General features: G+C 42.4%; 1 protein-coding gene across 1 annotated transcript; it reads left to right on the plus strand.

Moving 5' to 3' along the window:
• Nucleotides 1–939: 939 nt before the first annotated feature.
• Nucleotides 940–27,101, plus strand: LOC134376757 (death-inducer obliterator 1-like). The gene is given in 14 exon segments (XM_063095264.1): nucleotides 940–1,775; nucleotides 2,536–2,857; nucleotides 4,809–5,021; nucleotides 8,264–8,477; nucleotides 21,344–21,788; nucleotides 21,928–22,087; nucleotides 23,232–23,348; nucleotides 23,492–23,542; nucleotides 23,545–23,598; nucleotides 23,864–23,996; nucleotides 24,239–24,743; nucleotides 25,039–25,192; nucleotides 25,884–25,973; nucleotides 26,880–27,101. Coding segments are annotated over 14 exon segments (3,516 nt in total).
• The last annotated feature ends 554 nt before the right edge of the window (nucleotides 27,102–27,655 follow it).

Genomic DNA, 27,655 nt, shown 5'->3' on the forward strand with positions numbered 1-27,655 from the left:
ATAAGCCAGAGTCATAATTAATATTTAAATGTGATTAAAGACTGGACAGCTTGGAAAATAATTCTCATGGTACCGTCTTGTTCAGGTTTTGTTGGTTTAAACAAGAGTAAAAGTTTCACAAACATGACCCTTTAGAATATATTAGAAAGTGAAAGAAAAAAAACAGAGAAGAATGGTACACCTTAAAGCTATTGTCTAGGTCAGTGTTTTCTAAGTGTCTAAAGTTATCTGTCGCTGCGGACAATATCCCTAAAACTCAGTGGACTAAAACAAGGCCCGTTTCGTATCTCTGAACCATGTGGAATCAGGGTGGTCCTCCTCCCACTTGGCATCCAGGAGGGTCACTGAGAAGTAGCTAGAGTCAGGGCTGCTGTGGAGGGTCCATGGCAGTGTCCCTCCTGGGCCTGGGTGGGGGTGGCTGAAAGCTGGGCTCCGCTGAGCTCCTCCCCTCCACATGGTCTCCAGCAGGGGGTGGTCAGAAGCCTAGGGCTCCAGAGCCCAGAGTGGACATGGCCAGTCCCCTTGTGGGTTGTCAAACTCGCTCTTGTGATTGTGTCCTTACCCCACTCACACTGGTAATTACTTCCTATGTTCCCTGCTCCATGTTCTGTAAAGCCTTGTCCTAAGCAGGTAAATGGCAGCAGGACACATTTGACTTGCTGACTGTCTTTTCCTGCTAAACATTAGATATGTAACTAATTAAAGTTTCCTTAATGAGTCTCTTGAAATCATCTCACACGCCACACTTCATGAAACACTGATTAACAGGACTGACTGCTGCACTGCTCCATGTCTTGTAGATAGAAAGTGGATGGTTCCATGTCCTGCTCTTACTTACATGTAGGCAGGTTGTGCTCCCTCCTGTGTGTGGTTGAGTTTGTGTGATCTTTTGACTCAGTGGCTTGCTGCTCATGATGTGATGACATTTTCTCATGAGGTATGGAAGATAAAGGTGGCCCAAGCAGTGCGGAGGCACCTGAGACTATCAAACCCACAAAGAAAGGCTTCAGCAAAACCCGGGGATTTGGAAGAACCACTGTTGCTAAGCGAGAGGGTACGGGAGACATGGAGGCAGGCTCGCTGGGGCAGCAGCCCCCACGGCAGCACAGCCTGGCCCTGGGACGCACTGGGAGGCAGCCACAGCGCACCAAGTGGGTGGAGGAATTCCTTACAGCAGCTCAGCACCAAGGAAGACAGAATGTTCCTGTCTCCCTTGCGGATTCCAGTGAGCCAACGTCTTGTCCAGTCCCAGATGTTGAAACTGCCTTGGAAGGGAGCGTAGGAAGTACCTCTGAGATGAAAAGTGGCCCCCACTCTGATTCCTTGAGTGTACAGGAGCGACCTGCCTCTTCTGGAAAGGCCACAGGAGGAGAGGACAAGGAGGACACTTCCAACAATGACAGTGATGGCCTGACTTTGAAGGAGCTTCAGAATCGCCTTTGGAGAAAGCGAGAGCAAGAGCCACCTGACAGGCCCCTGAAAGGCATCCAGAATCACCTGAGAAAGAAGCGTCGGGAGGAGAATCCCACGGAAACTGTGCATGTCGAGGCAGGAACTACTGTCGAGAATGCTCTGCCCAACAAGCAAGAGCCAGAGACTGTCCAGAGGGTTGTGTCCCAGGCAGTGACCCATGACCAAGAGAGTCAGCTGGAGAGGACAGCAGCTCAGCAAGTGAAAGGTGAAGAGAGCAGGGACTCGGGCAAGCCTAAGCCTGAATGTGAGCTGCACGACCCCAACACCCTGGACCACATGTGTCTCCAGCCTCGTAACAACAGGTGGGTCATGGGAGGACAGGGATGGGCTGCCCCAGCTTTAAAAGAAATCCGGGTGGTGAAAATAGTGTTTATATTTGTTTTGATTTTAAATGTTACAAAGCTAGGCTGGATGAATAATTTGTTCATTCAAAAAAGACGAACACATCATTATCAAAAAAGGAACGAAAGGCCTGCCTAGAGCCACCCCTCCCCTGTGGTAGCCACCGGACGTGGCTGTTTACAGTCAAAGTGATGAGCATGGGAAGAGGTGAGAATCCTCTGCCCCCACCCAGCCATGTGCAGCCAGTGGCTGCCGAGTAGACCACACGTGGTCTCAGCAATCTGTCAGAGAGTGCTCCCATAGACTGTTCCTTGGGAGACAGCAGAGGGCCAGGTGCAGACTAGTTGAACCCCAGTGTGGACCTGGGGGCAGCTCAGAGTCTTCGCTAGACTTTGGTGTTAAGGAATCTCTGTTGGCTTGTTGGTGGGACAAAGGCATCACTGCTGTTTTGAGGAGGCGTACACTGAAGTAGTTGGGGTACAATGCCTTGAAACCCTGTAGCTCACTCCAGCCAAAAAAGGATAAAAATGACTTACTTGCATGTTAGTAAAATCAAGAGAGGGACATATGCATCTTCTTCATTCTGTTCTCTGTACATTTCTCTATATTGGTATTTTCTAAGCAATAAAATGTTAAAACTAATTGGTCTTCTTAATTTGTCAAAAAGTGAGTGTTTGTCCCTCACGTCCCATTCCTAATATCACTGTTTTGTGATTTCAGGTTTATGAGTTGCTGTGACCGATGTGAAGAACGGTTTCGTGGTGATTGTGGGGGCGCTTCTCAGGCTCGAGGAAGGCTTCTGGAAAGGAACAGGGAAGATTATATCTGCCCAAACTGCACCGTTCTGCAAGTGCAGGATGAGACTAATGCAGAAACCACAGATCATCGGGAAACTAAATTTAGACCTGGAGATGCTGATGACACAGAGTTTACAAGTACAGGAACAGTGGAGCAAAAATCTAGTGAAGACCGAAAGATAAAGAGGAGAGTTGAGAAAGCTGCAAATCCAAGCAGAAAGAAAAAACTCAAGCTTTGCCAGCCTGTGAGTATTTTGCCTACCGAGCGAGGTAAACATTAAGGGGTTGACCTTATGGATTCCAGACTTGCTATTGGTAGAAATATCAAGGCTAGAAAAGTTTGTCTTGGAATAAGCTAATTTTTACCAGGACAGCTGGTGCATCTGGGGTGGGGTCTCAGGAGCTCTGCCCCCGTCTCCTGCCCACACCATCTGGACAAGCATCTGTACCTACCTCGTCTGCTGTTGTGGACTTAATTCTTAACAATCACTTTTATTTCCATGTTCTTGATGTTACTTACGTATTTTACGTGTATCAGCAGCATTCTTTGTCAATTGCTTAAGTGCATGTGCACCCCTATGTGCCCATACACACCTTCTCGAGCTGCCTCGTGGTTCTTGTGCCAACTCAGTGTGGGAAACCCTGAGTGGTGGTGGCGCCTGCATCAGTCCGACCCTCACTACTTCTTGTCCTCAGTGTATCACTTCTCTGTCTTGCGGCTCTTTCCTTGACTTTCCTTCCCACCTGGTTTTTATGCCCCTCTGGGGCTGATTATTTATCATTTTTCCTACATATGTCAGCTTCTGCTGTTGAGAGCTGTCACATGCTGTCATAATCTCCATTCCAGTGCCCATGAGGGGGTGTGACTCAGAGCATGTTTCACTCTGGGCCTTCCTGAGTCCCTGGCCCACCCCTACCCTGGCAGCTTGTCTTCTAACAGAGGTCAACTGAGCAGGAAGCTTTGAGGTTGCTGTGTCTCTGCCTTACGAACACTCTTGCACTGTGTTAGCTGGAAGGTGGAAGTGGAGGGACTGAGCCATTTGAATAAGGACTGAACCATGAAAGTATTAAGAGGGACTAAATGGAAATATGACATTACTGTCACAATCATTAAGAAAAATTAGTAGGAAAATTATCTATTTCATGTCTTTATTGTCAATGTCTTTGACTTAAGCCTATATAAAATTGTATTCTCAGTAAAATAGATTCTATGGAGGAAAAATAACTATGTTAATAATTAAATTTGAGAAATAAGTTTTCAGTTAAGTACACTTGAGGGACACCTTCATGTGTATTTAGTCTTGACCATCAAAACAGATGCAACCAAGTGTACTTCTTGTGCTGTGTTAGGTTTCTGTTACTGTATAACACACTACCACAAACTTAGCTTAGAACAACACATATTTATGGTCTCAGTTTCTGTACCTCTCAAGCCTGAGCATGGCTTAGCTGGACCCTCTGCTCAGAGTCTTAACAGGACTGCAGTCACTCATCAGAGGCTCAGCAGGGGAAAGATCCCCTTCCAGAAGCGCAGAAGCCCTCATGTTGTTCAGTATATAAGTATGTCCCATGCAATACTTGTGGCATACTTATATAATGTTTTTTGTTTATGTGAAGTTCAGATTTAGTTGTGTGTCCTGTATATTATCTGGCAGCCTTACTCAGATCCTAACCTTGGTTGTCCCTCTCAATATGGGGCAGCTTATTTCACAATCAGTAATATGGAGTCTCCTCTCTTAAGAAAAGGCCAGTTTTTCTTAAGGGATTTTGCCTGATGAAGTCAGGCCCTTTCTGGTCACCTCATTTGGGGCCTTGATTACATTTCTGCACATTTGCCCTATAGCAGAAGCTGATTGTGGATATGAAATCTCATCATGTCCACGGACCTTGCTCACACTCAAGGGGGAGGGAATTATACAGAGGACATGTACCAGGGGCCGGAGTCCTGAGGGTCACCTCAGAGTTCTGCCCACCACAGATGGTGTGAAGGACAGTTAAAATGTGAATGCCTTGCCTCAGTGAAATACATTCATGTAGTTTGAATACATAAAATAAGGTTTTATTCATATTAAAAATACTGTTGGTATCTCTTCATTAAAAACCGTGAGCTTGGTATTCTACATAGTGATTTTACACAGCACTTTAATGCTGAAATTGGCCAGCGCACTGTCTGAAGCTCCCTGTTTTGCTCTGCAGGTGGTAGAGGCTCCGGGCACCTCCAGGTGTCCCCGCCCTGGGTGCTCCAGTGTGGCGCAGCCCAACCTGGCCTACTGCAGCAAGGACAGTATTCTTATACATGCTGCAGCTACTATGAAATGCCTAAGTTCAGGCAAAGAACAGAAGCCAAAATCTAAGGAGAAGATCAAGAAGAAGCCAGAAAAGCTCCATCTTCCACAGTATGGTGTTCAGGTAAGCTGACTAAGACCAGCCACTTGAACAATTGGAGCAAAATTTGTGTAAAAGTGTTTTCTCCCCGAGACTTGTTTTTTTTAATTTATCTGTAGAATGTAGGGGACAGCAGGTACAGATGTACTGCAGATAGTATCACCTTTACTTTTGTCTTCCACCTTTTCCATGTATTTGTTTTTTATTACCCGTTAGCTGAAATTCAGTCATGTAAATGCAGTAAAGCAAAAGCAGGCAACTCACTGCTGCCTGGAGAACATAAGACTTCAGGACACTGGCAGCAGTCTTGAAAAAAGAGTTGGTAGTCACCCGACGGAGTTTGTATAGAGAGTAGACACACAGGGCAGTTGGGAGGGAGGTGAGCTCTGGACAAGGCTACGTTCTTCATTGGAGACCTCACTCACAAGATTGTTTGTTTATTATTTTTATTTATTTCTTAATAGACTTTACTTTTTGAGCAGTTTTAGGTTCACAGCAATATTGAGCAGGAAGTACAGAGATTTCCCTCGTATACCCCTGACCCACACATGTGTAGCCTGTCCCATTAGCAACATTGCCCAACAAAGTGGTACATTTGTTACAGTTAATGAAAAGGATTTTCACATCATCATCATCCAAAGACCATAGTTTACATTAGAGTTCACACTTTTTTGCGTACTCTGTGGGTGTGGACAGATGTTCAATGATATGTATCTACCATGGTACTGTTGCAGACTTTCATTGCCCTGAAATCCTCTCTGCTCTGCCTATTCATCCATTCCTCCTCCATAACCTCTGATCTTTTTACTGTCTCCATAGCTTACCTGTTTTTATTTACTTATTTATTTACTTGTTTTTTATTTTAGTTTTTTGCTAAAATAGAAATTTATTTAATACAAATGTGAATATTAGTGAAAAAGAAAGATCTCAAATCAACAATTATCTTTGCACCTTGGGAAGCTAGAAAATGAACAAACTAAGCCCAGACCTAGCAAAGAATGTAAATAATAAAAATTAGAACATAGAAAATGAAACAGAAAATAGAAAAAATGGGAAAATCAATGAAACTAAATGTTGGTACTTTGATGAAATCCACAAAACTGGCAAACCGTTATCTAGGGACTAAGAAAGACTCAAATAACTAAAATCAAAACCAAAAGGTGTCGTTACAATCAAATTTACAGAAATCAAGAGGGTTATAAGAGTATACTATGAATAATGGTTGGTCAACAAATTAGATCATTAGATGAAATGAATGAATCCCTAGAAACACAGCACCTACTAAAACTGAATTTTGAAAGAAACAGTTTGAACGGAACTATAACTAGTAAGATGAGTGATTACTATTTTTTGGATTGCTGCTGTAGGACTCCCTGGAGGATTTCTTACAGGGCTGGTGACGTGGTAAACTCCCCCAGTTTTTGTCTGGAAAATACACTATTTCTCTCTCATTTCTGAGGGATAGCCTTGCTGCATATGGTATGCTTGGCTGGCAGTTTATTTCTTTCAGTATTTTCAATATGTCATCCCACTTCCTTCTGTCCCACAGAGTTACTGTTGAAAAGTCTGCTGTTAGTCTGATAAGGGCTCCCTTATAGGTGACTTGATGCTTTTCTTTTGCTTTTAAAATATTCTCTTTATCTTTGAGCTTTGCCAGTTTGACTATTGTGTGTCTTGGAGAGGATTATTGGGGTGAATCTGTGTGTGGGGATCTTTGAGCTTCCTGGGTCTGAAGGTCCATGTCTCTCCCTGTTCCTGGGAAGTTTTCCATTATTATTTCACTGGATAGGTTTTCCATGCCTTTTCATTTCTCCTCTTCTTGAACACCCTTGATTTGAATTTTTGTATGTTTAAGGTTGCCTGCTAGCTTTCCTTTTTAAAAACTTTTTTTTTCTTTTCTTTTTTTCCTTTCTTACCTTTTTTTCTTTTTTTTCCTGCCTGGGTAATTTTGAAAAGTATGTCTTCAAGATGGGAAATTATTTCTTCTGCTTGTTCTGTCCTGCTGCTTAAGGGTATTGGTTGTATTATTTTGTTGAGTGAATCTTTTAGTTCCATGAGTTCTCTTCATTCTTTTATAAGGTATTAATCTCTTTGTGAACTTCCTTCCTTATATCCTAGATTTTTTTCTCATTTCATTTTGCTGTCTGAGTCTTCTCTTATCTCAGTGAGTTCCTTTAAGATTGTTGCTTGGAATTCCCTTTCAGTCCTTGAAAGGACTTATTGCTATATAGGGTCTGGTATATCAGAATTACTGTATTCTTTTGGTGGTGTCATTTTCTTGGACTTTCTTATTTCTAGTATCTCTATGTTGATGTCTGGTCATCTGGTAGAGAATAGTTGCTTCTTCTGTTACTCTGGAGTGGGCTTTAAAGAGAGGGATGTACTCTTCTTTTTCCAGACTCCACTGGTGGCTTTCCTTGTGTCAATGCAGTCGAGGGTCTGTTGGGCTGCCTGCATGACACCTGTGCTACTGTGGTGGTCTTGAGCTGCTTTTGCAGCAGCCATGGCTGTGGTGGTGGCTGTGGTGGCCCACCCACGTGGAAGTGGTGTTTTGGTGTGCTTCATGCCTGCTTCCAGGCAGGAGATGCTGCCCTCAGTTCATGCCAAGGACTCCGGGCATGGCCTGCTTCCGGCTAGAGGAGACTGCCCTTGGCTCGTGCCAAGATTGTCCTGTTTTGGTACTCTGTGGAATTTGGGGAGAATTCAGGGATGGCTGGAAATCACAGGTTCTTGTCCAGGCCTGTCCTGGGGCTCAGGTTGACGTTACATTTATGACAAGCAAAGTGTTAACTAGCACTGTTTGGAGAGTCTTCTTGATTATTTTCAAATGCTTATGTAACTTTTAGGTGACTTAATTTTTAAAGTTGGTAGTTTTGAATCATAGAACTGACAAAGAAGTGGCTGCTGCAGCACCCAGGAGGAGAATGGCAGCACCAAGTGTGCCCTGGGCATGGCAGAGGATAAAGAAACATCATTTGTGCTCTTCTTGCATCCTGTATCACTGCTCTCATACCTCAGCAAGGATCCCTCTGTGTCAGGGATCTTCTTGTCGCTCAAAAAGTTGGAATCCTGAATAATAGGTGGAAGTGCTAAGGGTTGGCTGGATGTGCAAGGGTAGTCCGACTGCTGCTGAGCAAATGTGGTGTGCAGACTCAGGGTAGATGACCCAAAGAAGAAATAGGATTATGACCTTTCTTTCTCAGTGAAATGAAGTGGAGGTGTACTTTCTGGCCTTCTTAATGATTGAGGTTTTACTGATTATCCAGGGAGGCATTAAAAGCTCTTCTCTGCACAAGAGACCGGCTCCAGAAAAAAGTGAACGCACAGTGAAGAAGGTGGTGGTGGCTTTTTCTAAGAGCAAATCTCTCAGGAAGGAGACAACTTGTGAAAGCAGCATGCCATCCTGGGCAAGCAACCAGAATTACAGTGCAGTAAAGCTGGAAAAGACTTCCACTGGCTCGTCATCACTGTTGTGCAAACGTATGTATCACCTGGGGGCTGGCCTCCTGAACCCCTCCCACTCTTTCCAGATAGCCGTTGCCTGAGCCTGTCCAGGACTGGGGTTGCAGTTGTGTTTTAATGCTGATCATAAACACTGGCTGCACCATCAGGGCTGGAAACTAATGCCCATGTCAAAGATACCACCTGACACCAAAAATCTATCTCTAGTCTGTTGGGACTTCCAATCAGTGTTTTCCAAAAAGCTGTACAAACCTCAGTACTAAATGTTTCATGTTGATGATTAAGTTTTTTAACCTGTTTTTATTATTGGGCTCTGATAAGTATTTGTATTGTCTTCAGCAAAATCTGAATAGACAGACTGCTCAGCGTTTAAAATTCCTCATTGTCCAGACATTAGTTAATCTTCTTACAACCCATATAAAACTTTAGTTTTCACACATGATCTGCTCTCAGCACATAAAATCAGCCCCTATTTTTATATGCTGTGGGAACCTCTGCAAATTAGTGTTGCATCGGATATTCAACTTAGGTATGCTTTTCAGGAGTTAAGTTTATTTCTCTCTGGACAGGTGGGAGTTTTTTCATGTCCTCCTCATATACCGCACGCCCACATAACGTGCATTTGAATTTTGAAGAGCATTTACTGCTGCTCTGTAGATCCCACAGTGTTGTGCTCACACACGTGGAGCTGCAGGGTGTCCTCACTGAAGGGAAAGTGCTGAGAATTCTAAGCATGAGTGGCTCCCTAGTATTAAAGGTCATATCCTGGCATACATTTCATATTAATGAAATGAAGTTATTTCAATTAAATCCATGAAACTCCAGATTAGATCATGCAGCTTTAGATCTTGTTTCTGAGACTAATGCTGCACAGTTAAATTATAGAAATTTAGATTAGACTTATCAGATACATTTTATTCTATTATAAAACTATGCTCAAATTAGTTATTTATGCCATTCATGGTGCATTTTTTTGCCTTTTAAAACACCAAAAAGGTTAAATAGCCCTAGATTTCAGGATTATAAATGTGTTCTGTGTTTTCCTTTTGTTTGCCTTTTAATACATCACTTACACACACACACACACACACACACACACACACACACACACACACGTTTTGGTTATGTAAACAGCACAAGACCTAAGAAATGGAGTCCCAAGTAAATTGAGTTAACCAATTACTGTATTATAACTAATCTCCATACACCTTAGCTTGTTTGAACTGAGAATTTCATGCTAGCAAATAGCACATCTAATATGTTCATTAAGTTACAGCACTTCTACAAAACAGCACGTTTACACAGCTGATGAACAGATGTAAAAATAAGCATCACCTTTCTGTGAATGGGTTGGGAACAGTCACCTTTTAATACTCTGGTAAAATGCTTTAACTGAGTTGATTTTAGCCACTTAACAGTAAAGGAAAGAAAACCCCGGGGGTATAAATAACTACGGGAGAGATAATTTGGGTGATTCATTTTAGTTCAGTTAGTTTTCCTCTGTGTCGACCAGAACTGGAGAGCTGACCCTGAGACTCCAAGTGTGGGGGTTGAGGAGACTGTGCATTGGAGAAAGGAAAAGACGAGGAAATAATTTGCCCTAATCTCAATCTTATCTCCTACCTCACTCAACTTTTGATGGGGGACAGGGATGAATAGAAGCCCAGATCAGTGAGGCTAATTTCTGTACTCATAGGTTTACTCCTTTGGCCTTTCCCACTTCTTCCATCAGCTCTTCACTGATGCTGATACGGCTGATTAACCTTCCCAGCACATCTCTACATCTCAAAATTGAAATTGATGGATATCCAAAATTTATAAGGGACATGCTTTGAGCTACTTGCTTCTGATCATTTTCTGTTTCCCCAGAAATTTCATCTTTCCAAAAGATGGTTGGGAGGAGAGTAGGGTTATAGGTAAAATAATCTAAATTCAATGTGCCTCTACCTCTCTCTCCCACCAAACATCTCTTGGACTTTGTGGTAGCAGGGCACATCCTCTGAGTCCTGACAGGTACAGCGGGAGGGGGCAGCATGAACACAGACCGTCGTAACTCCGCACCCCATGAAGACCCTTCCTTTGCCTCCCTGGCTGGCTGTGGAGATGTCTTCAGGTGGTGGAGGTCTTGAGGCTGATACTGGGTCCACTTCCAGTCTGTGTGACTGTGTACATTGTGAGAAGTCCTGTGGCATAGAGCTGAGCATCGCTGCTGCTTGTGGAGGTGACTGTGACAACATCCAGTGTGCTTCCATGTGGCTGGTGCTGCCCTCAGGGTGTGGGCACAGGTACAGCTTCTCAGTGGCCTGGGCCTTGCTGTGCAGGAAGCTCTCTGCTGCTGCTTTAAGGAGGTGTGCTGCCAGTTAAAGTATCCTTCACGTTCTCAAGGTGATGGGATTAACATGCAAATGTTCCTCTGATTTTTAGTAAATTGATTTTGGGGGATTTCTATATAATTTCTTTAGTTTACAGGCACAATTTTCATTTTAGTGCTCCCCAAAAGCATGATGTTTGCCTTGTGTTTTTATATCTGTTTGCTTCCATATTGCTTCTCTTTGTTTCCACTGTTTACCCCCCATTAGTCAAGGCATGAAGTGGGCTGAAATTTTTTTTCTAAAGTATTCCTCGTTTATTGCAATTTTGAAATGGAAGTGTTTGGTATTTATATTTACAGGCACAATTCCCAGAATTTTGGACTCCTAAAGGCTTGTTAAGTAATTTTAAACACTTGGGATATGAACAGATTTTAACTAGAAAACAGATTTCCACAGTTTAATTCTAGCTGTGGGAGTTGAAATGGAAAACTTGAATAACCTGCAGACCTAAATCCAGATAATTGCTTGTGCATGTTCCCCATCTGAAAGCCTTGTCCTCCTGCTCGTGTGTGTGCCACACAGGTGGCCAGACACAGGGTGAAATGGATCCAGGAGAACAGGTGTCCTCAAGGATAAATTCTGTCATTGGCTCCAGAAGCACATTGCGTTGAAATCATGAGCAAATTTCCTTTAATAAAACAAACATATGGTACAATACCAGATCCCAAGATTGTTTTGTAGAAATTTAAAGCTGGTGGTGGAGGGTGTGTCTGTGTTTTTTTTTACAAGTTGCATAAGCCATTTTCTCTGTCTCTCCCAGAGTTGTCAGTGACAAATAAATGAGGCTGGGAGTAACCAGACATTGTACATGTAAACCAATATTCCCCTCCCAATTTGAAGAAATACCAAAATTTGTACTGATAAAGGATTTAGCTTGACAGCTGGTTTTTAATGTTATCCACATAGCTGGAATTTTCTTGAAAGCCAATAATGACATTCTTTTTGTATTTAAAGTGTCTTACTTTTAAAAATATTGTTATTAGCATATTCATTATTACAAATCATGATTTTTCTTTATGCCCTTTACCTGACCCATCACACCCCCAACTCCCTCCCTCCGTCCATCCCCCCATCTCTAGTAACCATTGGTTTCTTCTGTCCTTCTGAAAGTTCAAGGAATTGTTGTAGTCTGTTCTGTTTCTTTGTTACTTTGTTTCTTAGTACCTAGTTATAAGTGAGAGCATGTGGTATTTATCTTTCCTTGTCTGGCTTATTTCACACAACATAATTTTCTCCAGACTCATCCAGGTTGTTGCAAATGGCAGAATTTTGTTCTTTTTTATAGCTGAGTAGTATTCCATCGTGTACATGTATCACATTTTTCTTATCAAGTCATCTGTCGATGGGCACGGAGTTTGGTTCTATATTTTGGCTATTGTAGATAGAGCTGCAGTGAACGTGGGAGTGCAGGTGTCCCTTCGATATGATGATTTCCATTTCCTTGGATATATACCCAGTAGTGGGACTGCTGGATCATATGGTAGTGCTGTCTGTATTTGAGGAAACTTATTTACTGTTTTCCATAGTGGCTGTGCTAATTTACAGTCCCACCAACATTGTAGAAGAGTCCTCCTTTCCCTGTATTCTCAGTAGCATTTGTTATTAATGGTCTTTTTAATAATGGCCAGTCTAACTGGGGTGAGATGATATCTCAATGTGGTTTTGATTTGCATTTCTCTGATGACTAGTGATGCTGAGCATTTTTTCATGTACTGTTGGCTATTTGTGTGTCTTTGAAAAATGTCTATTCATCTCATTTGCCCAGTTTTTAATTGGATTACTTGATTTCTTACTGTATAGCTGTTTGAATTCTGTGTATATTCAGGATATTAAGCCCTTGGCAGATGTAGAGTTTGCAGATATTTTCTCCCATTTTTTAGGTTGCCTTTCTGCTCTGTTGATTGTTTCCTGTGCTGTGCAGAAGCTTCGTGGTTTGATATTAGCTCACTTGTTTATTGTTTATATTGTTGCTTGTGGCTTTGGGGGTCTTATTCATAAAGCCTTTGCCCCTTCCTACTTCCTGGAGTGTGTCCCCTATGTTTTCCTTTAGCAATTTAAAGGTTTGGGGTCTTTTATTCAGGTCTTTTAATCCATTTTGAGTTGATTTTGGCATATGGTGAGATACTGGTCCAGTTTCATTCTTCTGCATATGGATGTCCAATTTTCCCAGCACGATTTATTTACTAAAGAGGCTGTCTTTTCCACAGTGTCTTTTCTTGTTGACTTTGTCAAAGACAGTTGGCTGCAAGTATGTAAAGTTGATCCCCTGGGTTTTCTCTCCTGTCACATAGATCTGAGTGTCTGTTTCTGTGACATTACCATGCTGTTTGAGCTTTGTAATATAATTTGAAACTGGGTAGTGTTATGCCTCCAGCTTTTTTTTTTTTTTTCTTTTTAAGCTCAAAATTGCTTTGGCTATTCAGGGTCTTTTTTTATTCCATATGAATGTTAGCATTACCTTTTCTATTTCTGTGAAGAAAGTTGTTGATATTTTGATTGAGATTGCATTGAATCTGTAGATTGCTTTGGGTAGAATGGACAGTTTTACAATGTTAATTCTTCCCATCCAAGAGCCTGGAGTGTCGTTCCACTTTTTATGTGTCCTCTTTAGTTTCTTCTAGGTGTATTTTGTAGCTCTCATTGTAGAGATCTTTCACCTCCTTGGTTAAATTGATTCCTAGGTATTTTATTTTTTTTGGTGACTATTATAAATGGGCTTGCTTTCTTGATTTCTTTTTCTGCTAGTTCATTCATTATTGGAGGATAAAAATGCTACTGATTTGTGGGTGTTGATTTTGTACCCTGCAACATTATCAAAATTGTTAGTCAACTGTAAGAGTTTTTGGTAAGTGTGTAAGTTTCCTATGTGTGAGGTCACGTCATCTGCACACAGGGACAGTTTGACTTCATCCTTTCCAATGTGGATGCTCTTTATTTCTTGCTCTTGCTTGAGCAATACTATGTTAAATAGGTATGGTGGAGTGTGCAAACCTATGGTTTGTCTATTTTATTTATCTTCTCAAAAAACAACTTTATGATTCATTGATCCTTTGTAACATTTTTGGGGTCTCCATTTCATTTAATTCTGTCCTGATGCTAATTATTACTTTCTCTCTTGTACTTTTATGATTGGATTGTTGTTATTTTTCTGGTTCTTTGAGGTGTAGTGTTAGGTCATTTTTGTGAAGTGTTTCCATTCTTTTTGATGTAAGCACTTATTGCAATATACTGCCTTCTTACTATTGCTTTTGCAGTATCCCACAGGTTGTGATATGATGCATCTTTTTTCATTAGTTTCAAAAGAATGACCCATAGGTCATTCAGGAGTCTGCTGTTTAGTTTTCATGCCCTTGAATAGTTTCCAGAAATTTGCTTGTTATTGATTTCCAGTCTTAGTCAATTATGGCCAGAAAAGATACTAGGAATGATGTCAGTTTTTTAAGGTTTGCTGAAACCTGTTTTGTGACCTAACATGTGGTCTGTGCTAGAGAATGTTCCATGTACTGATGAGAAAAATGTGTATTCTCTAGTTGTCGGATGAAATGTTCTGTAGATGTCTGCCAGGTCCAATTGGTCTAAGGCTCAGTTTCAGCCCTGTGTTTCTTTGTTGGTTGGTGGCCTGGAAGATCTGTCCAATGCTGAGAGAGGGGTATTCAGGTCACCTCATATTATTGTGTTAGGGTCTATCTCTTTTTTTAGGTCTATGAGTGTTTGCTTTACATCTGGGTGCTCCAGTGTTGGTTGCATATATACTTATGATTATTAATGTCTTCTAACTGGAAAGATCTCTTTATCATTATATAACTACCTTCTCTGTCTCTTTTTATGGATTTTGGTTTGAAGTCTGTTTTATCTGATAGAAGAACAGCCACTCCTGCTCAGCTTTTGTGTCCATTTGCGTGGTATATCTTTTTCCACCCCATCACTTTTAGTCTGTGTCTTTATAGGTGAGGTGGGTCTCTTGAAAACAGCATATGGTTGGGTGTAGCTTCCTTAGACAATCAGTCAATCTGTGTCTTCTTAATGGGGAGTTTGGCCCATTTGCATTTATGGTTATTGGTAACTGTTGCTTTATTGCCTGCCATTATATTGCTTTTCATTTAGATGTTTTCAATATTGTTTTTTCCTTTCTTCCTCTTTTATTTTTCACCCTCAATGTTAGTTAGACTTTTCAGGTAACACGATTTAACTTCTTTCTCTTTCTTGTTAGCATTTTGGTTTTAATGGTGGGTTTTGGTCTTTCTTGTAAATCCATGAGAGTGATTATCATTTTTCAGTTTCTGGATGCAGGACTCCTTCGAGAATTTCTTGCAGGGCCTGTCATGTGGTAGTGAACTCCCATAATTTTTGTTTGTCTTGGAAATACACTATTTCTCCCTCATTTCTGAAGGAAAACCTTGTGGGATGAAGAATTCCTGACTGGCAGTTTTTTCCGTTTAGTATTTTGAATATATCATCTTACTTTCTTCTGGCCTTTAAGGTTTCAGTTGAGAAGTCTGCTGTTAGTCTGATGGGAACTCCTTTATAGGTGACTTGACACTTTTCTCTTGCTGCTTCTAGAATTCTCTCTGTCTTTAAATTTTGCCAGTTTGACTGTAACGTGGCTGAGAGAGGATCTTTTTGGATTGCATCTGTCTGGGGATCTTCGGGCTTCCTGGATCTGATGGTCTGCATCTCTCTCTGTGCCTGGGAAGCTTTCTGTCATTACTTTCTTGGTTAGGTTTATAATGACTTTTCCTTTCTCTTCCCCTTCTGGAATACCCATGGTTTGGATGTATGTGCACTTGAAGTTTTCTATTAGCTCTCTTAAATTTTCATTTTAAATACCCCCCCCCCCTTTTTTGTCTGCCTGGGTTATTTCAAAAAGACCATCTTCTGGGTCTGAAATTGTTTCTTCTGCTTGCTCTCACCTGCTGCTCAAGCTTCCTGTTCTGTTTTTTATTTCACTGAATGAATCCTTCCTTTCTAGTTTTGTTACGATTCTTTTCAAAAGTATTAATCTCTTTCTAAATTTCCTCCTTCATAACCTGGATATTTTTTCTTCTTTCATTGTGTTCTCTAATTGATTCTTCTCTTATTTCTCTGAGTTTTGTTGATCAGTGCTTGGAATTCCTTTCCAGACATCTCAAGGTTTTCCTGCTTGATGGAGTCTGGAACTTGAGAATTACCATATCCCTTTGGTGGTGTCATATATTCTTATTTATTTGTATTTCTGTTATCTTCATTGGTGTTTGGTCATCTGATAGGACACTTGTTTCTTCTATTACTCTGGAGGGGGCTATGAGGGAAGAGACTTCGTCCTCTGTTTGTAGGCTGTGGTGGTGACTCTTGTATCAGTGCAGTTGGGTGCATGTTGGGCTGCCTTGGCTCCTTTTGGGTCAATGTGCATGGCCCCGCAGCTGCAGAGGAGTTTGGCTTGCAGGATCCTGCACTCACCTGGGTGCTGGCTCAGTTGGTATGTGGAGGCCCCTCCAGGGCTCTTGGATGTGTGCGTGGGCCTGCAGCTGCATTAAGGAAGTGTTTTACTTTTTATAAATTAAAGAAGTAGCCTACTGTTGAGAAAATTAGGTCAGGGAAAGGTTTCACATCTCTGTAAACTTGAAGCTGCAGGGTGCGATCCCGTCAGCACCATCCTGTGGCATCCTTCAGTCTGGCCCTTACCTGTTCCCTTTGTTCTTGTTCATCAGCCACCTTGGGGAAGTTGGGTGAGGGGTAGAATTTCCAGCCAGACCACTCAGTAAATTCGCCTGCTCTTCAGTAACCTTCTTAGAGCCTTTTAGAGCTATGGATCTACTCTAATACACCCTAAAGGTTAGCACTCTAGGAAAGTCCCTTCGATGGCATTGTCAGTGTCAGAGATTGCAAAGGTCTCCTCTGAAGAAACCTGCTACAGTTCCTCTGGTATAGCGCACAAGCTACAGATACATTTGTATAAAGTTGTAAACTATTTAATATTTGTTTGTTATACATCAACACTAACATAGTTATAGTCTTAGCTTTGGGGAATTAGAGAAGTAAATTTAGGAAATTTTGCTACTTTTATCTACTTAAATGAAAGTTGAGGCAACTTTTACTCGATGCAAACCTGGAAGTGTTCATTGAGAAGAACACACGGTAACTGGCCGCACATCCTGCACTGTGATTTGCACAGTGCCTTCAGCTCTGGGGTTCTGTGCATATGGCCCTCTGGGACAGGGGGAGTGTAAATGGACTATTTTAACATGCTTCTGCCTTGCCGGTTTAAGTAGTAAACAATTTAGGCACCAAAAAAAGATAGATGTTTGTTAAAATTTAACCTTATTAAAGTGAATAGTGTTTGTTTCTGGCTCAGAAAATCTGGACAAACAGCAGCTCTGCTCCCAAATGAGCCATGGCCTTGACAGCCAGGCACATAGGTGCACAGCTGGGAAGTGACCTGCACTGCAATTGAGAGCAAAATCCCCTCATGATATGAAATTCACTTGAGAACGTTCAAGCATATTGAGGGAAGCAAAAGCAAAACATTTTCTTTTGCTACTGGCACCTTGATTTTTCACACCAGGAAAAATCTTGATGTTGAAGAAACAGTTGAGATGGGAAATGACATTGTGCATGTGCCTTACTGAGATCTAAAAATAGAGCAGAATTTACTCACATGCTTTCTCCACTGTGTCTCTTCAGAGCCTACGCTTGCAGGTTCATAGAAGAGAAACAGTCCTTACAGCTGTAGCTGATGGTGAGGATTCAGGACATCGTGGGCGTGAGAGAGGGTCTGGAGCCCGACTTCCCTGAATCAGTCACCAGCACTGAGAAAGGGGTGCGTCTCACCTGTTCCTTTGCCTGTGAGGAGCCATCCAGTGTGTGCGGTCACTGGACATGAGTGTCTGTGGGGTTGGTTGGGACTGTGCTGACTTGATCTCTTGCCCCGTATTTTTCATCCCTGTCCTGCTGCAACTTCCATGTGGTTTATTGGGCAGATTCTACCCAGAGGACCGAGCACGTTAGCATAATTCCTTTGCTGGGGGCCAGATTATGTCCTCCTGGTTTCTGTGAGGCCTTCTAGTGCCACCCAGTGTCCGGTGATGCTGTATGTATTGCCACGGCCATCCTTTTAGTGAGACAAGACACCTAGTTTCATGCTTTGGGGGAATTAGCCCACTAGGGTGTGCTGCTGCTCCCTGTGCCCAAGAGCCTGCTTCATTCTATGGTCGGCTGGACCCCAAACAACTTATTTCCATTGTAAACAAATGGCCAGGCCTGGCAGCAGCAGTTTCATCCGGGGCCGTGGCCTGGCCATGGGGAGCTGTTCCTCCTGCTGCTAAGGTTTAAGGCAGCTCCCTAAGGTGACACCTTTCCTCCCCACAAGCAGGCCCCATGGGTGCAGATGCTGAAGGAGGCTGTGTGGACAGAATGGCTTTCCCTCCTGTCCACTGGACAGATGGGAGGGGACTGGGTGGCACACCAATGACCATGACACAGTCAGTGCTGCCGGGATGACATCACTGCTGACCAGCAGAGAGCTCGGCAGCTGGCAGGGGTGTCTCATCCCTGAAAGGCGGTGCTGCTGTTTCTCTAGAATAGGTTTTTTTCTGGTTGGTTAAAGAGTTATTCCTTATTCTCCTGTAAATTTATACACAACATAATTCACTAAAAAGTGAACTTGTAAGTTACATTTTAGCTGTGCTCAAAAATGAGTTTCTCTTTTTGCTGCCATTCCAGCTGAGCTGACCCAAGTCCAGCACCACCGCTGCGGTTGCCACTCACAGTGGGACAGAAGTGCATGCAGGTCCCTGGGGCGGATGCTGGGTAGATCTTTTGGCATGTTTTGAACATTTTCCTTCAAAGTAGAACTGTGGGCAACTGGCCACTGATGTCTCCCAGTTATAGAACATTTTATCAATAATTTACTTATTCCTATTTATGTACTCTTTAAAGAGTAGGTAAAGGATAATGAAGGTTGGATTTTAAGAGAAGCAGCTAATTTTATAAAATATCATCTTCATGGTTAAGGAAGGCAATTACCTTTTTTAATGTATTACATTAATTTACTATTACTGCTCTTCGGTAATCGGTGACTTTAGTCACATGTCTTGGAAATGTCCCAGAAATAATCTCTTGGTTTTTCCTTGAATGAGGGAGAAAATACATCAACTGGAGCAGTTGTGGAAGTTTTAATCTTTCATGGACATCTCATTTTAAAGCTTATGGTTTGGAGAAATGTGTAGATAATGTTTCTGAAGTGAACGTGTATTTGTAACCCGAAACGTGAACGTTAAATGTCACTAAGGTTTGGTTTCAGGTCATATCACACAGGGTTCCAGTGTGCTGCATTCAAAGTGCTTTGTTGAGGTTTCTGGAAATGCCTTAGACCGGTTTTTTAGAGTTATCTAGAAGTATAATGTTAAAATATTCTCAGAAAAATTTCTGTTTATAAAGGCAGTGACTGAACTGGTTTTAGGTCTCGATTTCTATCATGATAGGTTCATTCTTTTCATGACTGCTGGGTGGTCGTCTTCCTGGCTGGTGGGTGGTTTCATACAACTATCTAGGCCAATAGTTGCTTCATGGTGCCCTTGCTCAATGTCAGAGTCCTTTGACATTGTGAATCTAGCACTACTTCCTTGCTGTGCTTTACATGTTCAGCCCTTCCCTGTCCCCTGCACATTTTCTCCCGTGGAAAGGGGACTATGCTGATTTCATCTAATCTAAACTCTGGGAGCCATTCAACTTAGATGCAGCAAACCTCACTAGCTAAATCTGAGTTGTTAAAAAATAAATTTCCAAATACTAACATACTGTGATCCCTTAGGTATACAAATTTGATCTGATAAAATAATACACGTAAAAATGTTAAAACAAGGTGTCTGGACATTAAAAGGTAGTCTTTGTTGTTTTTCCTAGTGTGTCTCTGTTTTCTATTTTGTCAGACACTGTCATTGCTGTGTAGTGCACTTCAGTTGAAAACTCAACTCCCAGAGGCATGAAACATTTAGAGAGGTGTGGCTGTTGTAGCATGTGAGCCACAGTCCCCAGGGGACACAGTGGTCTGTGGAGAGCCTCGACCACTGAGGCTTAGAAATGCTGCCAAGTATGGGGTTCTGTGGGCAGCCACCTGTGGCAAGAGGCAGGCAGGGTGTGTGAGGTTGGAAAGGCTCTAGGAGAGGAAAATATGGGATTTGCCATTTGTGTGAATTACCATTAAAAGGAGGGTTAGGACAAAAAGTATGAAAGAAGTTGGGATTAAAGTTAACTTTAATGCCTGTTAACACTGTCTAATTGTCCTAAGCTTTGGATCCATGTAGTACTGTTGCAAATTTGTAAAACGAAGGAATTTTATTTGTCCTGTAAATTGGGAAAACTGCAGCTCCCAGGTTTTTAGTGAATTGACTGAAAACTGAAGGGATCGCTCGAACATATGTTGAATCCTCTCACTTAGATATTTGGGAGTTTGGAGGCTTGCTGCTGAGCAGATAGGTTGAGAAGAGCCTGTACCTCAACCACTCACCCTGGGAAACCCTCATCCCACAAGGCCCAAGACCACCTGCAGCCCTGTACCTGTTGGCATTTCACGCCTTGTCCCACTACCTGGATTTCTGACATGTGACACGGCTGCCCGAACAAGCACCATCCATCGACACGCTATCTGCACTGGAGCCCCTGCCTCCCTGAGGGGTTGCTGTGCTGATCTTTGAGTTCTGGTGGACTATGCAATGGGTTCTTTCCTGGCATGTAAAGGTTCAGGGCTTTTGAGGGATTTTTTTTTTTTTTTTGAGCTTTTGACTACAATCTTTGTTTGATTTAAAAGCACTAATTTACTGTCTACCACATTAATTCAGTTGTGACTAGAGGGCTGTAAATGGGGACATTCATACAGCAGCATTACTGTATTGTTGGTTGCCAACTCTTAGTATGGAAACATGACTGACTTTCCCTATGTTGCAAATTCCTGTCACCTTTCCATATTTCATTAATGGCATCACCTCCAAGTGACTTGTCCAATAGGACAATGTGGCATGTGAGACCTCCCTGCCTCCATGCTCAGATGTGCTGGCCACAGAGGTCCACTCGAGGTTGAATGTGCATGTAAGGAGCACTCGTCTGTTTACCCTTCCTGAGAAAACTTATGAAATTCAAGTTTACAAAAAAATTGCACTTGAATTCTTAATTGCTACCCTAAATCCACGTAGGGTTTTTTTGTTTGTTTTTGGTGTAAAATTAAGTGTGTCCTTCAGTTTTAAAGCTCAGCTGAGGAGTAAATTGACACTTTGACTGTGGAGTTTATTGGGTGAAGTAAGAGCTTTAATATAATAATATAATAAAGCATTTTTCTTTCTGAAGTAAGCCATAGTCACTATCATAAATACTGTTAGTAGCCCTTAATTAAGCTTCTTTTTTGAATTTTAAGATTTTAAAAGTTCTTTTTTCTAAATGTATCCTATTCAGTAATGCCTAGTAAGCTCCTGCTAGTTAAGGGTGGGTGTGTTTGAAGCCTGTTCTCCTGTGTCACCTGCACACCTGCGCTCTCTCTTGCAGCCAGGAAGGCAGACGGAAGAGCAGAGGAGAAGGCAGCGGTGGCCTCGGCCTCAAAGAGAGAAGTCCGCCCGGGCTGCTTGGTGGGCAAACGACCATCGCCAAGACATCTCGCTCCAAAGATGTCTCCTCCTTTTGCTAATGTGGCAGCAGCCAAACTGGCCATTAAAAAGGCACCCTCTGGCTTCAAGGGCACCATCCCCAAGAAGCCGTGGCTCTCGGCCACCCCCTCAGGTGGCACTTCCGCTGTCAGGCACAGGGCTGCTTCCAGACAGTTCCCTGGATCTGCTGCTTTGGCTGGAGCCATCGGGAAGCCGGTAGCAACATCTCTCCCTGTGGCCTCTCCAGTCCCAGGACACCTTGGGACCTGGAGCCCTGCCCAGTCACAGCCCAGTTCACAAATTCGGCAGAATATAAGATGCTCCTTGAAAGAGATTTTGTGGAAAAGGTGGGCTGTTGTCCTTGGCTTTTATCTGTGGAGGCTCTTCCATGTATGGCGTGATCACTTTGAGATTGCCCCACTGTTTCAAAAATGTAATGTATCCAAATTCAAGGGTTTTATGTAGTTTCTTTTTCATTCCATTCAGAGTCAGTGACAGTGATGACTTAATCATGACAGAGAAAGAAGTAGGAAACATCACCCTTCATCTGGAGAAGGAAATGTTTAACTTGTTTCAAGTTACAGATATTCGCTACATGAGAAAATACCGCAGCCTGCTGTTCAACCTCAAGGATCCTAAAAATCAGGTGTGTGTGGTCTCTGTGTACTGCAATATTCCTGACGCAGAAGGAAACTTGGTGTGTGTTTTCTATTAGCTGAGTTTCAGAGTCATACATCAAAGAGCATTTGCAACATTTATGTTCTTTCCATGAAAGTTAGAAAGTATTTTTATCCTCTGACACTTCTGTATGCCCCCATGTACTTGGTGTTATTTGAGGATCTTTCTGTTCCCTACCTTAAGTGGACTCTTGTCAGGGATCTCACTGGCTGAAGTTCATCTTTTATTTCACCAGATTAGCCTCTTCTAAACATTGCAGTGCCAAATCACATGCCCATCCCTTCATTGGCTCTAAAGTAAAGTACAGATTCTTTAATCTAGAATATGGCTGTGTCCATATTCTGGCTTCAGACAGGCTTTTCTGCCTTATTTTTTTCTCTCTCAGCACTTGAGTGAGCCCGACAATTTGGGCTACTTCCCAGTAATAATAAGGAGCAGCCCCTCCAGTTCTCACCATTTCGACGGGTGCTGCAGGGCAGCTCAGTCCTCATAGCAGCCGTGGAGTGGGGGTTGTTCTCCTGTGATTGATCAAAATGGAAATGAAGTCTGGAAAGGCTGAGCTGCACACCTGCTACAGCCCCTTGCCTCCTGCCACCAGGGCTCACAGTCTTCTGGTCCTGTGTGTCACTCTCTGAGCTCTTAGGGGTGCAGTAGAACCAGGGTCAGATACTCTGCATCTCATCATGGTTAACAGCCCCCCAGCACAAGTCATTTCTTCCTGTCTATATTCCTAACATTGTATCTTTGTGACCTGTATTCCAAATTATGAACGTGGTTTTGTTTTTCCTGAGGAGGTGAGTTTTATTTTTTAAAGAAGAATCAGTGCAACATGGGCCTTGCTTGACTTTGACACCCATGTTTTCTGGGCCTCCATTTGTTTTCAGCTGGGCGGCCTGGTGCCTGCTCTCAAGGGACTGTTTGGGGAGGCAGGTGAGGTTGCACCTCTGCAGGGCTCTGTGCAGTGCAGCTTTCCATTGAAAGCTTCGGTCTTTGTCCTGTGGTCCTTGAACCTCCAGGCAGAGCTTCTTGTGCTGCTTTGTTGTTTCCGTAGGCTCCACATTAACACACACAGATATTGTTTGAATGAAAGAATGAAAGATGTTTCTTTATAGGGACTCTTCCGTCGTGTTTTGTGTGGAGAAATCTCTTTGGCAAAACTTGTGAGAATGAAGCCAGAAGAACTTGGATCTAAGGAAATTTCCCTGTGGCGAGAGAAACTGATGAAATCTGTGAGTACTGACTTAGAATGGCTGCTTCAGATACCAGAGACTTAACTTTACCAGAAGTAAATTAATAGACCATTTGCAGGAGTGATATGCTTTCCTCCTGGAAAACAAGGTGTAGGGCTTGAGAGTTGTGTTTTTTATTTTAGGCGATAGAGTCCAGAATTAAATTGTGTAATGAAAACAAAAAGACTGACATTGAAAACAGGAAACCATTCCCGATATAAAAGATTCTACACTCCTGTCAGACTTAGATGTGAGCATTTGGTATTTTCAGGTTTCACAAAAGATAGAGTGAAATTTATGCATTTGAAATGTTTTTAGGTGTCTTTCATTATTGGGCAGGACACTGAGCTTATAACAGATATATATAATTTTATTAATTGTCAAGTACTTGTATCCAGTGATCTTTTTTTTTTTTCATCCAGTGGTTCTTAATCACATCAAAATTTTTCATGTGTGCTGTTAATTTGGAAGTGGCATTGGAAAATAAATTACCTAGTCATTTTTTTTTCTTTGAGGAACAGCAAGAATCAGTACAAGCTGTCCCTGAAAAAAGCCCCCAGCCCCTTCTGGACGTCCGTAGCAGTTTGTTGAAAGACACAAGCCAGCATGAGGCGCATCTTTTTAATCTAAATTGTAAAATCTGTACAGGTGAGCATAATTTTGGGATCCCATTAAACCGGATTTTGCTTAAAATCACTAATCGTTCCAAATGTGACTTTAAACTAAAAAAAAAAGGGAGGGGGGGTTGAATGGATTTCTGGAGTTTATGAAGTTAGCTCCTCTCTTTGCATTGTTGCTTTTGGGTTCTCGTAAGTAATTACCTGCTCATGAGCACGCTGTGGTCTTGGATGTGTCAGATTTCTCACCATGTCTTTCCTCATCTACCTCAGGTCAGATTTCCTCATCAGAAGATGAGCCACCTCTGAAAAAACAGAAATTGTTGGCTTCTGCTAAGAAAGAAGACTTAAAATCCAAGTGTGTCAGCTCTCCATCTGATCCAGTTCCTAACTCAGCTGATGAAGGGATACCAGGAACTCTGCCCAGAAATGCTTCTGAGCCAGACCTGGAAAGTGCTTCTCATCCAGACCTGGAGAGAAAGTATTTCCCTGGGCCCCCAGGAGATTTCATTCCTGAGCTCTCCCCACTGGAAGGCTGTGGGAATGCGGTTGTCACCACTGTCGTCATGTCCAGCTGGGACTCCAGGACTGCTCCAAGTGGATCGTGCACAGTGACAGCCTCCATACCAGCCCAGTCAGACAGTGCCCATGTGGTAGAAACCAAACAAGACACACCGATGCCTGCTTTGACTTCTGTGACGGTGCCCAGGTTCATACTGGCTAAGCCGTCCTCATCCCCTGACCCAGGACACTTGTCAGTTCCATCACAGAATATCAGGTGTGTATTTCAGATATAGTCTGAAAGAGCCAATGAAGTTTTCTTTTAAACTAATGAATGGAAAGACAATTGGTGACTTCAACTCCGAATTTTACTCAGAAATACAATTCAGGTTATTTTTTCTTTGACCAAAATGTCTATTTATATCATTATGATTAAAGCATTTATTTGGCAAAAGTAAGCTACTAAAACTTGTAGGAATTTACTTTTACTTTTAAACACATGGTCTTCATTCTTTTGAAATTCTGATTGTCCACAGAGAGATTTCCTTATTTTTCTTGGTTTTGTTTTACAATGTCTCAGAGTCATGTTCCTCTCCAGAAGGAGATACGCCCCGCTTTTTATCTCAACTCAGCACCATTTGGAAAGGATTTATTAACATGAAAAGTGTAGCAAAGTTTGTCACTAAGGCATATCCTGTCTCTGGGTGTTTTGATTATCTCAGTGAGGTTAGTACCAAAGGTATGTGTGTGTGCTTGTGTGTATGTGTCTTTCACAGGAGTTCCTCTACTACAGGCAGACATGTGACACTCTTACGCTGGCTGCCTGGGTACTTAAATACCTCCACAGGCAAGATAATGGTTGCCACAGTGGGTCAGCAGGTCATGCAGTTTGCACAGAGCAGAAATTTGATTGAGCAGTTGGGCAGCCCAGTGATCTGTTTAGCAAGGGCATTTACCACACGTGTGTGCCCAGCCACCAGCATGGCCAGGCGTCTGTAACCTGCATAGTGTGGGTGGCAGGTGTAACCCCCTGACAGGTCTTTCATTTTTCAAAGTTAACAAAGATGGCACTAGAATTTATGACCTTAGGAAGGAGTGGCAAGTCAGTTATCCTGGTAATAACTGAATCATTACTGTATGTGTGTGTGTGTGTTCACAAAAGATAACGTAAAAAGGTTGGGCAGCAGTTTCTAAACAATGCTGTTTGTCAGAAGGTTATTACACCACCTTTGGGTTTGGGAGCTCGTAATCCTGGACGGTAGTTCACCAGTCAGTATTTAATACGGTTATCACCATTTTCCTTGGAATTGTTGTTTTCTTGAAGTTTGGGTTGTTTGGTGCCTTCATGTTACTACATTAGTCTCTTTTTGAACACTAGAGTTTCACAGGTGATTTACTCAAAGTACTTTTTATTTAGGACTTGCCCAACACAATTCACATCGGTGGGAGGATCGCACCGAAGATGGTTTGGGATTATGTTGGTGAACTCAAGTCTTCTGTGTCTAAGGTATCTGCTTATAGTATAGTCTCTGCAACAATGGAACATAGAGCTTATTTAAACATCTTTTTTAACCTTTCATTTTGATGGTTAACACTTGAAATGTCAGCCTGCAACTTACTAGATACTTTCAGGTGAATGTTAAAATAAGTTTATCTAGTTACATTCCTGTGTGATGGTGTGTTTGAGAAATATGGTGATAGAAGGTTTTTTTTTTTTCTTTACTGTAGTCATGTCTATATGATTACATTTTACTAAAAAAAATGTAAAAACTTTATTTCCTCATTTTTATTTTTATTTTTTTATGATTGAGGGAGTACAGTGGGAATTTGGAGGTGATCTGGCAAAAGGCACCAAGCCTGGGCTCTTGAATGGGTTTTGGTTTTCTGGGAACCCCTGAGGTTTAGCTCCAGCTGCGTGTTTCTGTATGTACAGTTTTCCATCAGATTCCCAAAAGGGTGTAGACCCTGTGCCTAGTTTAACCCTCCCGTGTGGAGACACACAGGGAATGGCTGCAGATCGTGCAGCTGCTCCCCGTGCCCACAGCCGCTGTGCATGCGGGAAAGCTTACACTTTGCTCCAGACGCAGCTAAGCCTACACGTTACATGGCCTGTGCCTCTCACAGGAGAGCTCTCTGAAATCGAGGCTGTGAGTGGAAGTCATTTTAAAGGGCCTCCTGCTGAAACCAAGATTTGAGTTGGGAAGTCGGATGCTTGATCGTGAGTTTCTTTTACTACTTCATTATCTCATTGTTTCAAATGTTGGACAATAAGGCTATGAAAGTCAAAATCAGAATTGCTAAAATCTCCCATTTCAGGCTGTACTTTTGAGGTTTGGGTACAAATTTTAAAGCAGATGCTTTCCTCGCATGGCCACAGGTGAAGGCTTTCCCCTGTCCTCTGTTTGCATTGTAGGAGCTCTGTCTGATCCGCTTTCACCCCCTGACAGAGGAAGAAGAGGTTGCCTACGTTTCTCTCTACTCCTACTTGAGCAGTCGTGGCCGTTTTGGTGTTGTACCTAATAAGACCAGGCACATCAAGAACCTCTACCTCATCCCACTGGGTGCTAAGGACCCTATTCCATCCGCACTCTTGCCCTTTGAGGGACCAGGTAAGCACCAACTTTCTGGGTGGTGATGAGGAACATCTGATACCCACCCCTTTTCTCCCCCTGACATGGAGTCCTGCTGAGTTGTCGCAAGGTAGATCTGTCATATCCAACCATGAGTCTCTGGGAACAGAATTGTGAAATACAGATGAAGCCATGTTTAGCCGAATAATTCATCCTGTAGGGTAGAGGAGTGTGACACTAGGAGGGCCCCTTGTTTGTAGCATAAATTATCTCTGAAAAGTTGTACAGCTCACAATCAGCCTGTCATGGCCTCAGATCAGTGGGTTGATCAATTGCTCAGGGTCAGTGGAGAGGAAAGGCAGTGCTTTGTATCTGCTCCTGTCATATTCTTCTCTCTAAATGGAACTCATGTTTTAGTCTCAGCCCTGGAGTAAGCAGATGTCAATAAGTGACTTTCTTCCTTCTGAGGTCACTGTGTAACATGGATTAATTTCTAGCACATACAAAAAATAGTGATATATATAGAAAACTGTTTCTGGAAATAGTTACTTTTATGTCTACTGCTCAAATTTTATTAAGTTATTTCATCTTTGGCAAATTACTTTTTGTTTGCTTCTCC

The sequence above is a fragment of the Cynocephalus volans genome, chromosome 4, assembly GCF_027409185.1.
Source record: "Cynocephalus volans isolate mCynVol1 chromosome 4, mCynVol1.pri, whole genome shotgun sequence".
Taxonomy (NCBI): domain Eukaryota; kingdom Metazoa; phylum Chordata; class Mammalia; order Dermoptera; family Cynocephalidae; genus Cynocephalus; species Cynocephalus volans.